This window comes from Laccaria bicolor, genomic scaffold, assembly GCF_000143565.1.
Source record: "Laccaria bicolor S238N-H82 LACBIscaffold_8 genomic scaffold, whole genome shotgun sequence".
NCBI lineage: Eukaryota > Fungi > Basidiomycota > Agaricomycetes > Agaricales > Hydnangiaceae > Laccaria > Laccaria bicolor.
The window spans coordinates 507157-520269 of NW_001889879.1; the positions used below are offsets into that span (position 1 = coordinate 507157).

The 13113-nt window shown below is 47.9% G+C and overlaps 6 protein-coding genes across 6 annotated transcripts; 3 read left to right on the forward strand and 3 right to left on the reverse strand.

Moving 5' to 3' along the window:
* Window positions 1-1141: 1141 nt before the first annotated feature.
* Window positions 1142-3071, reverse strand: LACBIDRAFT_184269 (prolyl aminopeptidase). The gene is made up of 15 exons (XM_001879400.1): window positions 2929-3071; window positions 2847-2881; window positions 2776-2792; window positions 2666-2719; window positions 2572-2612; window positions 2410-2515; window positions 2231-2265; window positions 2099-2176; window positions 1923-2048; window positions 1804-1872; window positions 1703-1742; window positions 1595-1644; window positions 1488-1539; window positions 1320-1430; window positions 1142-1258 (listed from the first exon to the last, which is right to left on the reverse strand). Exons 1-15 carry the CDS (start codon window positions 2991-2993, stop codon window positions 1232-1234), a joined length of 906 nt encoding a protein of 301 aa, XP_001879435.1. The 5' UTR covers window positions 2994-3071; the 3' UTR covers window positions 1142-1231.
* Window positions 3072-3339: 268 nt separating this feature from the next.
* LACBIDRAFT_152940 (uncharacterized protein) lies at window positions 3340-4324 on the forward strand (the record flags this gene model as incomplete). Its single annotated transcript, XM_001879155.1, has 4 exons — window positions 3340-3467; window positions 3523-3647; window positions 3712-3868; window positions 3928-4324. Coding segments are annotated over 4 exons (807 nt in total), but the record flags the coding sequence as incomplete, so codon positions are not given.
* Window positions 4325-8509: 4185 nt separating this feature from the next.
* Window positions 8510-9288, forward strand: LACBIDRAFT_325621 (uncharacterized protein; the record flags this gene model as incomplete). Its single annotated transcript, XM_001879156.1, has 4 exons — window positions 8510-8576; window positions 8637-8768; window positions 8821-9244; window positions 9270-9288. 4 exons carry the CDS (start codon window positions 8510-8512, stop codon window positions 9286-9288), a joined length of 642 nt encoding a protein of 213 aa, XP_001879191.1.
* Window positions 9289-9330: 42 nt separating this feature from the next.
* LACBIDRAFT_184113 (uncharacterized protein) lies at window positions 9331-10380 on the reverse strand (the record flags this gene model as incomplete). Its single annotated transcript, XM_001879401.1, has 1 exon — window positions 9331-10380. The coding sequence occupies exon 1, from the start codon at window positions 10279-10281 to the stop codon at window positions 9331-9333; it is 951 nt and encodes a 316-aa protein (XP_001879436.1). The 5' UTR covers window positions 10282-10380.
* Window positions 10381-10627: 247 nt separating this feature from the next.
* LACBIDRAFT_317985 (uncharacterized protein) lies at window positions 10628-11413 on the forward strand. Its single transcript, XM_001879157.1, has 3 exons — window positions 10628-10815; window positions 10896-10998; window positions 11058-11413. The coding sequence occupies exons 1-3, from the start codon at window positions 10809-10811 to the stop codon at window positions 11287-11289; spliced, it is 342 nt and encodes a 113-aa protein (XP_001879192.1). The 5' UTR covers window positions 10628-10808; the 3' UTR covers window positions 11290-11413.
* An 87-nt stretch (window positions 11414-11500) lies between these two features.
* On the reverse strand, window positions 11501-13028 carry LACBIDRAFT_317986 (uncharacterized protein). The gene is made up of 9 exons (XM_001879402.1): window positions 12973-13028; window positions 12720-12909; window positions 12579-12661; window positions 12469-12529; window positions 12294-12413; window positions 12117-12234; window positions 11837-12065; window positions 11741-11783; window positions 11501-11690 (listed from the first exon to the last, which is right to left on the reverse strand). Exons 1-9 carry the CDS (start codon window positions 12988-12990, stop codon window positions 11575-11577), a joined length of 978 nt encoding a protein of 325 aa, XP_001879437.1. The 5' UTR covers window positions 12991-13028; the 3' UTR covers window positions 11501-11574.
* Between the last annotated feature and the right edge of the window lie 85 nt (window positions 13029-13113).

Genomic DNA, 13113 nt, shown 5'->3' on the forward strand with positions numbered 1-13113 from the left:
CGACCCTCAAGCACTGTGCCTGCCCTTTCAAACCGGAAGAACGACATCGCCTGTAACTTATTGAAGACGACTTTGAACCGAAAAAAGGAGCTGCAACGACCCCGCCAGGTCGGTCCCTCTTCAGGGGATGAGCAGTTACCCCTAGGATCCGCTGTCACAATATTCCTTTCGAGGCCAACTTGCCAATGTTAGCATTGGGAAAGCGGTGGCCGCACCAGGTACGCAAAGGGGTTGCTGGAATAAAGGAACGCTTGACGGAAAATAAGACGTGTTATGAGATTTCGCGGGGATAGAGATGTCGCCCAGGGTAAAATGAACGTCGATGCTGGCCCCTGGGCATTGAATCTGGAGAATAGCATACAAATGCCTTTAGCATAGTGCCACGATTGGCTCGCGCTGAACGGAGCTCTTGGGCAAAGAAACGCAAGTCGACAGCTAGTTCGGCGGGGTCTGCACTCCGCGGTCCAGAACCATCTGGTCATAAAAGAAAAATCGAGGGCAAGGGGGCTGCAATCTTCGACCTGCAGGTACAGATTTTTTCTTCCCTGGGACTCGGCGGGCACGAATACGTCGGAAAGCCGAGGTAACACGCCACGGAAGAGTAAGCATGCATATCTCACTACAGCTACCATAGAGCAGAAACATTGTTGGTTGGGCCGAGTCCTCCTCATAGTACTCGTCATCTAGTAAACGGTTGTCTGAAAGCGCGTCCCAGTTGTTGTAAATTGTGTTTTAGGGTTGCAGTAAACGGAAAACCATTGTGGTAGGGGACAACTTGAAAGGGGAAGGGCTTCAAGGATTTCGACTTGGCGTGTTCCTGGTAAATGAACAGTCTCGTTGGTGCCTACATCTTGTTGGCATTTTGCTTTGGGCTGGCCAACAAGTAGTGGTTATTGACAACCAACGAATCCTTTCTATAGCCATGAGATAGATTGACAGAGATAAAATTGAGGTGTAAAGGAGCCTTTCCATCATTGCAGTAGACGAGGGGGTGAGGGAGATAGGCGCGGGAATATGATCACTGTTCAGGATCAGGGTGGCAAGAGGCCGACCGAAAGAACCTGGTTTCCGGACAAATCGGACCTCACTGCAGAAGGCTTGTCTTTATAATATTATTGCTGCTCTTGCATCTTCAACATGTACTCAAATACATCTCATTGCACAAGGTATCATACACATTGACCAAATCAGCAATCCCTTACATGGTTTCATTTCCCCCACACATCACAAATCACAAATCAGCAAACTTGTTCGTCGCCTGAAACCCAACCAATATCAGCAACCCCGAAATATCAAGCAACACAGAACAAATCCCTCACCTCAACAAGAAGCTTTGCTATCCCCGGCTCACGCGAAGAGTGGCCTGCATCCGGAACGATCTGAAGTGTCAGTTCGGGGAATACTTTTTTCAAGGCGTATGCCGTTGTTGTCTGTAATCGTTTCAACATGAGAAGCAAGACGAGGGAGGTTGATGGGCAACCACGTACAGGACAGACGACATCGTATCGACCTTGAACAACAATGGTGGGGATGTGTCGACTGCGATTTTGAAATGATTCAGCGGAAGGAAGGGCGGAGTCAGGTATTCACTTACATCTTGTCTATTTCTTGCTTTTCAAGAAGTTGGCCTTCACGCATGAAACCCTAGACGAAAATCCTTTCAATTTATGTATCTATTGTGTGAGAATCAGGAATCACGCACGTCGTTGATAAAATAATGGTTCTCAATCCGCGCAAATGCGCTGAGAAAAGAACATTGACCAACTTTTCAGAAACCGAATGTGTCCAGAGAAAGCAGCTTACGTGGCAAACTTGTCATCCGAGGCACGCTCAATGTTTTCGGGGTCTACGTGTAGTTTCGACGTAACCATTCTGTGTGGATTAAGCAAAGACTCCCAAAAAGAGCGAACACCACGACTTACTCCCACTTGGACCAAGCCTTTGCAGCCCTGTTCCTTATGGTCTCATCGATAGAGTTCAACTGGGAGTGGTAAGCCAGGATCATATCGTGTCGATCCGATTCGGGTATTGGAGCGATGTACTCTTCCCTATGTTTAATTCCGAGGTGAGCTGGAGTAAACGCACGAAGAAAACGGACCAGGCTTCTGGAAAGAGATGGGAGGCGCCTTCTTGGTAGAAGAATTTGAGTTCGCTTTTACGCAGGGTGAATATCCCACTGATATGTTGTAAGGGTTGAATGTTAGCCTCGAGCGACATTGAAAGGACTGACCGGAGAACGAGACTCTTCACGCGGTCTGGGTGTCCCTAATGAAACTTTGTCAGTCAGTAACGTTGGAAGAGAATAGGCAGGCATTCCTGAGCGTAAGCCAGGGAGAGGGTCGAGCCCTACAAAAATGAAAGATCAGAACCATAACGAGGGGATGACATATTCAGGAGATTTATGCGCACCCAAGATCCCCCAAAGACGTGCCATTTCTCAACGCCGAGTTGTATCCGGAGTTTCTCGATGTCCTTGACAAGGTCCCAGGTTGTGTTCTCTTCCAAAGAGGCGCTCCTAGCAATAAACTGGTCGTTGATAAACGCGAGATTAAAATAAGGAATGGAACTCACGGGGTTGATTTGCCTGAGCCCCGTTGGTCGAAGAGAATGATCTGGTCATGGAGTTGTCAATCGCTGGAGTAATGATGATAGTGCCTTTGTTCACCTTGTATTTTTCTGGGTTGAAGAACCCACGATCAGTGGGATCTGTACCTCCTCCGGGACCACCTGATCGTAATGTTGCAAGCTCGTTCTGGCAGCGACTCAGCGAGACAGACCGTGCAAGAAGACGACTAGATTTAAGGGAGCGTAAAGGTTTGATCCCAAGACATAAAGCACTAGCATACCTGGAGTTCCTTCTTTATTTCCAGAGATTTCGTAGCTGGTGGCGATTAGTGAGGTATTTCAGCCCAGAGGCTGGCGTCTCACTAGAGATTGTGTTTATCAGAGACCTTGAGGTTGCCGTGGGCGAAGGGTTCTATGGGGGGATACATAGCTGACAGTCTAAGAGGGTTTGCCGATGTGTAACGACGACGATGACAATAAGAATGGGAGAACGATGGTGGCAAGAGCTTGAAGCGTCGAACTTGCCATGTGAGTTGCATGATAATTGAATTTCCTTTTGGGTACCCCCGCCGATCACAAATTTATTGGCATTATGGACTTTAATTCGGCTTCAGGGTCATATACACACGAAGTGCCAGCATTTCACTTCTCTTTCTCTCTCCCCACCAACCCACACCCAACTTCACCATGTCTTCAGAGAAGGAAAAGGTCTATACCCCCGTCGTCCCCATTCCCATTTTTCAGGAAGACCCTAGGGCGACCGTATCAGACGCTGAGCAGGCGATGTACGACACCGTGCTAGAGCATTTCTCTGCCGGCTCCTACGTCCTCCCAAACGTGGATGAGAACGGAGAGTTGACGCCAGCTGAGAAGTTCTGGCTTTCTCGCGAGTGCCTATTACGGTATATATACTTGCTCCTCGTCCAGCCACGCTCGCGAGTACTAACTCGCAAGTAGTTATTTACGCGCCACGAAATGGAAAGTACAACCTGCGATAACTAGACTAGAAGCAACACTGAAATGGAGACGTGAATACGGTCTTTACGATACCGTCAACGCTGCCCACGTCGAGCCTGAGGTGTGTGACGCCTACCAAGTTCTCACAGGTGTTCACTCAAGCTCACATTTCATATTCAAAACAGGCAGTCACAGGGAAAGAGATTCTATTCGGCTACGACGTCAAGGGCAAACCCGCCTTTTACATGGTGCCCAGCCGCCAAAACACCACTGAGCCAACTCGCCAAATCCAATTCGCAGTCTGGATGCTAGAACGAGGCGTTGACCTCATGGAACCCGGTGTAGAGTCAGTCTCTTTCCCTTTCCAATCCCTTCACATACACCAACCCAATTTTTCTCCTACAGAACCCTCGCCCTCTTGATAAACTTCGCCGATAAAGCAAAAAATCCCTCACTGAGCACCGCCCGAACGGTGCTCAACATTCTGCAGGAGCACTACCCCGAGCGCCTGGGCCTAGCACTGGTAATCAACGTTCCTTTCCTTGTCAATGCCTTCTTCAAGATAATAATGCCCTTCGTCGACCCAATTACACGAGAAAAAGTCAAATTTAACCCAGACATCATCAAAGATGGGCTATTCGTCAAGGATATGGTCATGAGCGAGTGGTGGGGCGGGGATAGGGATTTCGAGTACGTCCACGAGAAGTATTGGAACGAGCTTGTGGGGATGTGTGAGGAGCGCACAGGGAGGTGGAGAACGAGATGGGAGGAGCTTGGTGCAAAGGTGGGGATTAGCGAATGGGAGTACAAGCAAGTTGCTTTGGTTGACGAGAAGGACCCGGCTGCAGATCAAGCTGATGGGTTGGAGAAGCAGCTTGTCTCTGACCCCGTCCTGATTGCCACCGCCTTGTTGCCTATCGAGGAGGAAAAGAAGGTCGAAGACACGTCTCCCAATGCTGTGGACGACGACTGGACAGAGGTTGTCGATGAACCCTCCCATGAGAAATCGACCTTTGACGCCCCGCCTGTCGTCAATTATGTTCTCGAGTCTACAACCGTCATTGGCGGTAGTTTGGGTTGGGAACCCGGACACGACGTTGATCCCTCACATGCCACGGCTGTGGGCGGAGATGCACATGCCGACGGAGATGCAGATGGTGGTGATGCTGGAGGTGATGCTGGGGGTGCGGATGGAGGGGAGTGAGCGATTTAGAATGTTTTCCAACTCTCCAGGCAAAACCCATGGACCTTCATAGATATTAGGTATGTAGTACGCTTAATCAGATATACCCGTTTCTTGCAGAAATCTTTTTCTGCGCAAATTTTGACTTCGGTGTAAGTCCTATTCATGTGCATAAAAGCAAAGGTATCCAGGACGGATTCAGTAAACAGAAAATTCACACAAAGACCCAGGGCGCAGTCATCGTCTTGCTCATCCGCTGCTAATAGTTCGCCTGTTGCATTGGGGAGGTCAAGCACATGATCAAGCCTCTCTGTCTGTTCAGCCCAGGTTAATATCTTTTCCAGGACAGGCCTAGCTTCGAGCTCGTCCCATTCCGCAACTATGGCTGGAGCGTCTCGTGGTAAACCTAGGGAGATGAGGCGGTTATTCCGCCTTACGCAATCTCGACCATGACCTGGAAATGTAGTGGTTACTATCCATGCATAAAGCATCATGATGGACTGACCTGAAAGACAATAATTCGAAAATGGTTGACATATTGAACCAACTATGCGACTTGACCGATACACAAGTATCCTTTGAGGAGAGTATGTTGTCCTCACAATATTGTGCATTTCGCTAATGGAGCAGTCGGACTGAGTCAAGATGATCAAGTAACAATGTAGGACACACCAGGAGGTAATGTGTAACAGACTTCTGCATATCATGGGTTGAGAGATGACCATGAAAATGTCCAAAATCAACACCGTCATGGACTTCCATCACAGGTCGAAATGAGTTTGACGAAAATCTTTGAAGGAACTTTCCTAGTTCATCCGAGGAAGGCGAGGATTGTGAGAGGTGGAAGGACCAGTGCCGCCACCATTTCAAACTGTGCAGGTGTTGACGGAGAGATTCCCAATGCCATGCAGCAGCATCCGGTAGGCCATCATCCAACACAGGCTCCGAGATACATTTATCGATGTGCCTCAACAAGAGCAATGTAATTTTGGTGTGTACATCACACCCAATGAAACATTTTCTAGAGCGGATTGAGTCGGAAAAAAATTCTCCAAAAAGATGGGGATGGCTTCCCATGCCAGCTTCAAAAAGACTGACAAGACAATCACGTAGCGGAATAATTGAGTTGGGCTCACCGTCTTCAGCGGGCATCTCGAATACCGTAGCCAAAGCCTGGGTCATGGGATATACGGCGGGATATGCGGATATTTCAGGGAGCATCGCAATCCACATGATAAGACGTTCAGGTGAAGGACTTTGATTCACTATGGAAGCAATTTCACAGTCAAAGAGGGTGCGATAGTGGAGATAGAGTTCTAAGCAAGTGTTTTGGATGTCCTAGTCAAGAAGGTGAGTTCACAATGCCAAAACAACATAGCACAGAAAGGCAGCTTCACATTTTTCTTCAACCATGACAATATGAGGGCCTGAACATTTAACTTGCCCAGCCAATGTCGCATGTTGCGCTTCAATTTATCCGTATAATCCAGGGCCGCTTCTTCACTTGCACACTTATTTAAAAAATTTAGAAGTTCTTGGGTAGGTGCAGCGTTCTGAAGATGGTGATACCAAAAGTTCAAGGCGTATTGGCTGGCATATTGGCTCGCTTCAGATGTACATTGAGAATCAGTGTCATGAGAATATACAGAAAAGAGCTCACATTGGTGGGCACCATCAACGACAGCATCAGGAAACAGGACCCGAAAGCACATTTGTGCGATGTCAGCATGCACATCCTTCGAGTCCAGAAAGTAGTCCCCTGATCGTGAGTGGTCCACAAAAAAGTCAATTAGTGATGCATGTACTATTTGAATAGAATGTCTTTTTATATCAACATCAATGATTGAATGGACGTCATACAGCAAAGACTCAAGATTTCCACGTTCAAGGCCCAATAGGTGCTGAATTAGAGGCATATCACCACGTTCCCTTGTCATGAACAGTAGCAGCCCTATGATGCGCAAGGTACCCTTCGGATCACGTGTCGATTTCAGAATCTCTTGATAAAGCGAGTCAAGGTCTGCAAAGGGTAACTGATTGGAAGGGGAGCCAATACCGAGAACAATTTTGAGCCTGCTAGGAGGGTAATGTCGAGGGTCATCAATGAACTTTATCACTATTGACGGATATATGAAATGCCTTGAAGCCTTCTCCTCAAGAGTCTGGATGTCGCGGTAAGATGGCCATGTTGTGGAGAGGCCCCGATCCTTGCGAATCCGTTCAAACTCTTTCTGAAGAAAGATCGACACATCACGATGGGATTCAAGATTTTGAGTAAGTGGGATATGTCGATATAATTTCAACGAGGTGTTGTTGAAGAAGTTTCGGATATGGGGCTCTGGACGGCTGGCGATGAGGAAACAAATGGGGAGCCTCTGCCCGCTGACCGCTTCGCAGATGGCATAGAGAATGCTACATTGGTTGCCATCACCAATGCACTCATCCAACCCGTCAATAATAATGAACCTTTGAGGACTATACTCGTTTGAAACTCGTCGGAGCGGCTCGACCACAAGGTTTTGCAATTGTACTTTGACGGAACGCGAGAATACTAATGGATCATTTTCGACTATTTCCTCGATGATTGGCTTGGTTTCGGGAAGGTTTACTGCGAGCTGGTACGAGATGGTAGCCACCAAATGTTTTTCAGAATTTCGATCGGACGTTCTCCGAGAAAAGAAGAAACTGGACGCCAGTCTTTTAGGGTTCTCCTGTTCGCATCTTTCTGCAATAGATTGAGCAATTGCAGACTTCCCAGCTCCGGCAGGGCCATAAAGCCAGAGAATGGGTGGCGACGCGTCCGATGTAATCAATGCCATTAATTTGTTCAAGATACTCTTACGAGTATCGGGGTGGCATTTCGGAGGAGGAAAGCGCTCCTGCGAATCATGAAACGCGCTTGCAACAATGGATTTGGCCAGCAGCTGAAATCCTATGAGTTTCGGTGAAGATAAAGACGATCACTGGCAGGTGCTAGTGACGCACCTCGTTCGCCACCTCCAAGTGAAATACTAGCATCTCCACTTACGTTGTAGTAGCTACCGCCATGAATTTCCCAGTCACTTGTATTGTTGAACATAACAAGGGAGACTGTGTATCGCCATTCGTTTTCAAATTCCGACACACAGACATCCTCCCGTAAAATGTATGTAATCAGCCGTAATCTGTCTTTCGATAGAGCCCTGTTCATCCACGCAGGGTGCCTCACTTCATCCGGCTCCGACGTCGATGAGTTCCAGGATAGTCCCATTACTACCTCATTCGATACAGTTGTTCATAGAGAAACCACGACACCGCACTGGCAGACAAGTTGATTTATCACCCAAATGAGATGACGCGTGTCTGGAAGTTCGTGGACACCAGCGTATTGGACTTCTGCCCCGCTTTCTAATGCTGTGGACATGGCGATGGCGATGCAATGACTATGGCGATATTCTCTTCTTCCAGGAGCGCTATATCCCAATTTGGCGCGTTCTGGGTACACCCTCCGAGTCTCCAGGTCAGATGCAAACAGTGGAGACCAGACGTCTTCTACTTTATGTCATGAATCATGATATCCAACATCTGCGGCAGTTCCCAGATGCAAATATAATCTGGGGCAGTCCTCCCTATCCTTCCTTCCTTCCTTCCTCTTCCCCACCGCTCTCTCGTGCACCGTCATCCACCCAGCTACGCTTTTCTTTGGTGAGTCAAACTTCTTGGTTCATTTTTCTTGAAGATTCGTGAAATAAACTGCACAAATTTTGTTCTCTTCCAAGTGCCGCGATGAATATTTGGTGCTAACGAACATCGTCAGAATCAAATATGGGAAATTGTTTCAGCGGCAACAAAAGTAACACAGCTAACTTGCGCGAACTCTTTCATCGCCCCGGTGTGTAGTCCGAACGGACGCTCAAGCATTAATTTCGAAAGGCTCAACTTTCACATTTAGACGAGGTGCAGCCGAATTTGACAGCCAAAGAAATAACCGCTGCTCTCGAAGTAGTCGCAAAGGAACTTTCAAAGCGAAAGCAGTCCGTAACTATCGTTGCTGTCGGTGGGGCCATCAACACCGTGCTCCTCAGTAAGTTGGGGTGCGATAACATTCAATTCATCCTGCAACTCACGTTCCACAGAAACCCGCGCGTCAACGGCAGATGTCGATTTTTTCGGCGTAGATAAAAGGCTCCCTCCCGGCTTCAACGACGCGATTAAAGCAGCCGTCAAATCCGTAGGCATCAACGAAGGCTGGCTGAACAACCACACCGCTCTCTTTATCGGTAACGATCGAATCAACTCGCTCTTCACGGAAGCCGTGAACGACAACATCATCATTTTCAAGAAACCCGGTCTTACTGTTTTAGCTGCACCGTGGAGATATTGCCTTGTGGCTAAATTGGATAAAGCTGGAAAGTCAGGTGCAAAGGCGTATGATATTGACGATGCGGCGGCGTACCTGCACGAGCTGGTTAAACAAACCTCTGGGCCTGTGACGAAAGCAAAGTTACAGATGTGGGCGAAGGAGTTCAATGTTAGCGTGTCAGAAGGTTCTGTTAGTAGGTTAGCGACGACTTATAATGCAAAGTACGGAACGGCAGGAGTAATAGATTAAAGAGGTGGCAGAAATAAGAAACTTTTGTACAACTTCAGATATCCAATGCTACTGCGTTTCTCACTAACTGATCCCTCATTCCCCCGGTGATAGCACAATTCAGAATTGTTGTTTCCCTGGCCCGATGTTTCATTCCTCGTATCCACGCCCAGCCCAACTTGCAAACAAGGGCGATAGCATCAAACCACCCAGCTTTCCTCGCTTTGACGATGCTTTCCCAAAGCCTCTGTCCCTCGTCCCACTTGAGTGTCTCCAAACCCCGACCACTGTGGATGTGACCACACACCACCGCCGACGGCTGCGTTTTCCACAACGCATCAAGCAACGCCGCGCACCCAAGCCCATTATTGTCAACGTGGCTCTTCGGCGGACCATGTGTGACCAGAACGTCTACACCCATCGGAATGCAGGTCCATTTCTCCGTTGCGGCGTCCCCTCGGGGGTATTGGAACGCAAAATTGCCATACTGCGGCGTCCATGGACTGCCGAATACACGCAGCGTTCGACCTCTGATAACGAGTTCGACCGCCTCGTCTTGTAAATAGATTAACCCTGCGAAATTCAGTTGTTCACGTTGCGCCTTGTCTGCCAATGCAGTGTCGTGATTCCCTGCAATGAGCACTTTGTGCGCATGAGGAAGGCCACGGATCCAATCAAGAGTGAGCCGGAGTTGATCTACAGAGCCAGAGTTGGTGAGATCGCCAGCATGGATGAAAATGTCCCCGTCAGGAATGGAGGAGTAGGGTAGCAGATGGTTGTGAGTGTCTGAAACGCAGACGACGCGCACTTTGTTGCTATCTGTAGGTGGTGGTAGAAGTCTATCTGGAAATGAAGAGTGACGGAATAGGTTGTAGGCTGAAGCAGCTACGAAGAAAGCGAGTGACGGCGACTGGGCATAAAGGCGACGTAAGGGCGACTGGTTGTCTTGAGCGAGTCGAGAATGGAGCAAATCGTCAAGGCCACCCGAACTGAACAAGTTACTCATGGCCACGTCTGTTTTCACATTAAAAAAATGCTTTTCACATCGAACGGAGCCGAAGCTGAGGCCTGAGGATGTAATACGACGCAGGTTATCAAGGTGTCCGCGTGTACGTGTTGAGCAAATTTAGATCACATCACATGCACTCGGATCACTGGTTTCTGGACAAATCGGACCTCACTGCAGAAGGCTTGTCGTTCAAATTGCTGCTCTTTCATCTCCAACATGCACTCAAACACATCTCATTGCACAAGGTATCATACACATCGACCAAATCAGTAGTCCCTTACATGGTTTCATCAGCACAAGTCACAAATCAGCAAACTTGTTTGTCGCCTGAGTGAAACCCAACCGACGTCACGCAAGCAACACAGAACAAATCCCTCACCTCAACAAGAAGCTTCGCTATCCCCGGCTCTCGCGAAGAGTGGCCTTCATCCAGAACGATTTAAAGTGTCAGTTCGGGGAATACTTTTTTCAAGTTGAAGGCGTATGCCGTTGTTGTCTGTTATCATTTTGGTTATCATTTCAACATGAGAAGTTAGTCAGGTATTCACTTACATCTTGTCTATCTCTTGCTTTTCTATAGTAGAAGTTGACCGTCACACATGAAACCCTAGACGAAGTTTCATATTATCGAGGTTCGACTTCACATCATATCGAAGTCTGTCTAGGAGAGACTAGGATCATGTCGTGCCGGTCCGATTCGGGTATTGGAGCGATGTACTCTTCCCTATGCTCAATCGCAAGATGAGTTAAAGTAAAGACACTAACGAGGGAAGAAAAAGGACCAGGCTTCTGAGAAGAGATGGGAGGCACCTTCTTGGCACAGTGGGATCTGTACCTCTGGCGGGTCCACCTGATGTGATGTTGGAAGCTGATTCTGGCAGCGGTTTAGCGAGGAAACAGACCGTGCAAGAAGACCAACCGACTACCGAATGTCATGGGGAGATAGTGCAACGGCCTATAGAAATCGGGTTGGTAGATAACTTGAAAGTTAGAGGTGGAAATTAGTAGCGGCCTGCAGACTCGGACAAGGGGTAGCGTACTAGTGGCACCATCCTGAGGGCAAACGTCGTGGTATTGAGGGACCCGCCGCTTGTCTATGTTGCTCGCCCTTCATGAAATATTAGTGGCACGTAAATTGAAGTCGCCTGACTTTCAGAAATCATTCAACTTTGATTCTAAGTTAGTTCAATCGCTTTTAGGGTGTCGGGCGTCATAAAAAGAGCACGTAATTTATATTGAATTCATTATAATCCCTCGACAATGGTGTACCCGAGCACTAGTAATCGAGCACTAATCCCTAGGAGCACTTGGCATTAAAATTTGTCTTATTTGCATAGCCCCAGAAAACGTCATGGAGGAAGACCGATCATCGATGTTCGTGAGCACACTCGCAATGTCAACGGCATCTATAACTGAAATTAGAATTGCCCTTCAACTCGTCGTATACAAAGCCCACATTTAAAATGTTTTCCCCCATTCGGGTCACTTTTAGGCGGTCGCTAATGAGAACCGTTAGCGGCTCAAACACTTGAAGGATAGAGTTGGTAAATACCGCATCGTCATAATTGAACCACACGTAGCCGCTTGCAACGTAGCGAGCAGATCCGGTGCCTTGGGCATTACACGTTTTTGTTGTCATCTGCAGAGTAAATTCGGTGTCCCGGTCACCTCTTCTCCTACCAGATAAAGTAAATAGACGTACGGTTCCTTTACATGGTTTACCGTCCACAGTGTTCACGCTCATCGTTTGCGTCTGTTGGTTGTCAACAGTCGTCGTGAAGCTGCGGTACTACGGTTATAATGTTTTTCGGAATTAGTGGGGTATACTCTACCTTTTGGAAAGAGAATTGGTCAAAGTTGTGGTCGCGCTGATGCTCGTTGATACATCGGCGACCTCAGGAATTCCAATCGTGGCGCTGACCGTGACGCCTACTGCTAAAGAGCTTTCCTCTGCGGTAATTGATGTGATCTATCAAAGGCTTGAACTAGAATCGAATAATGTGACCTACGGGTAACGGTCCAAGTCGCACTGTTCGAATACCCCTGTTGAAAGGACAACTGATATGAGCCTGTCGTTCCGGTGATCGTGCCTCCAATCTCGCCACTATTTGTAGTGCAGCTGGGCGGGCCTGATTAAAAGAACTAACTTCACACAATGTCACCCCGACGGCATGTGATTCTTACCTTGCAACTTGATTGGTATCGGTCCATCCTGCAAACAGACAGTTGCGGGAGCGTTGGGATACTTTAAAAAACTGAGCAAAATTCAATCCTAAACTTTGGGGCTGGCAGACCTCTGGTGGGTTAACTACAATATTCACACCGCCGTCACCATACGTATTCGTGGCATATTGTTGGATTTTAGACCACCCTGGTACTGCAAGAGCATTACAACATCAGACAATTTTATGAGTCTTCATTGTTGATGTGCTCACGTGCTTTTACCTGCTCTAGCGTTAGCGGGGTACAGCTTGACGCTCCTCTTGCGTATATTGATGGGTTGCCTCTGACGTAGTACGAGTCCTCGTGTGTGTGCTGAATGACATGATTAATATCTGCGGATCCTGCTCTTTTACTGGCTGGTAGAGCAGAGGCAAGCTGTAAGCCACAGAAAAGCACTGAAAGCTGGGATCAGAGCAAACGAAGTTAGCAAACAGGCTGTAAGCTCGTAGACGCAGAGATACTGACAATGTACGGGAAGGTCATGACGTTGTGTTAGGTGAAATTAGCAAGATTTGAATAGTGCGATGAACAAATGAGTCAACAAAGTTCGTCGTAAGGGATGAAAGAGACCAGCTCGTTGTACTTTGCGGATATTTTGAGCCCCGT

Excerpts from the sequence above, each read along its gene's own strand:
- LACBIDRAFT_184269 (XM_001879400.1), bottom strand. The coding sequence starts at position 2,993 with ATGTATCCCCCCATAGAACCCTTCGCCCACGGCAACCTCAAGGTCTCT. Across the intron at positions 1,645-1,702 it reads ACCATTATTTTATCAACGAC|GGTTTCATGCGTGAAGGCCA; the intron begins GTGCGTGATTCC and ends ATTTTCGTCTAG. Across the intron at positions 1,540-1,594 it reads AAGCAAGAAATAGACAAGAT|TCGACACATCCCCACCATTG; the intron begins GTAAGTGAATAC and ends TCAAAATCGCAG.
- LACBIDRAFT_317985 (XM_001879157.1), top strand. Across the intron at positions 10,999-11,057 it reads GATTCGGGTATTGGAGCGAT|AAAAAGGACCAGGCTTCTGA; the intron begins GTACTCTTCCCT and ends TAACGAGGGAAG.
- LACBIDRAFT_317986 (XM_001879402.1), bottom strand. Across the intron at positions 12,414-12,468 it reads GATACCAATCAAGTTGCAAG|GCCCGCCCAGCTGCACTACA; the intron begins GTAAGAATCACA and ends TCTTTTAATCAG. Across the intron at positions 12,066-12,116 it reads ACCAATTCTCTTTCCAAAAG|CTTCACGACGACTGTTGACA; the intron begins GTAGAGTATACC and ends GTAGTACCGCAG.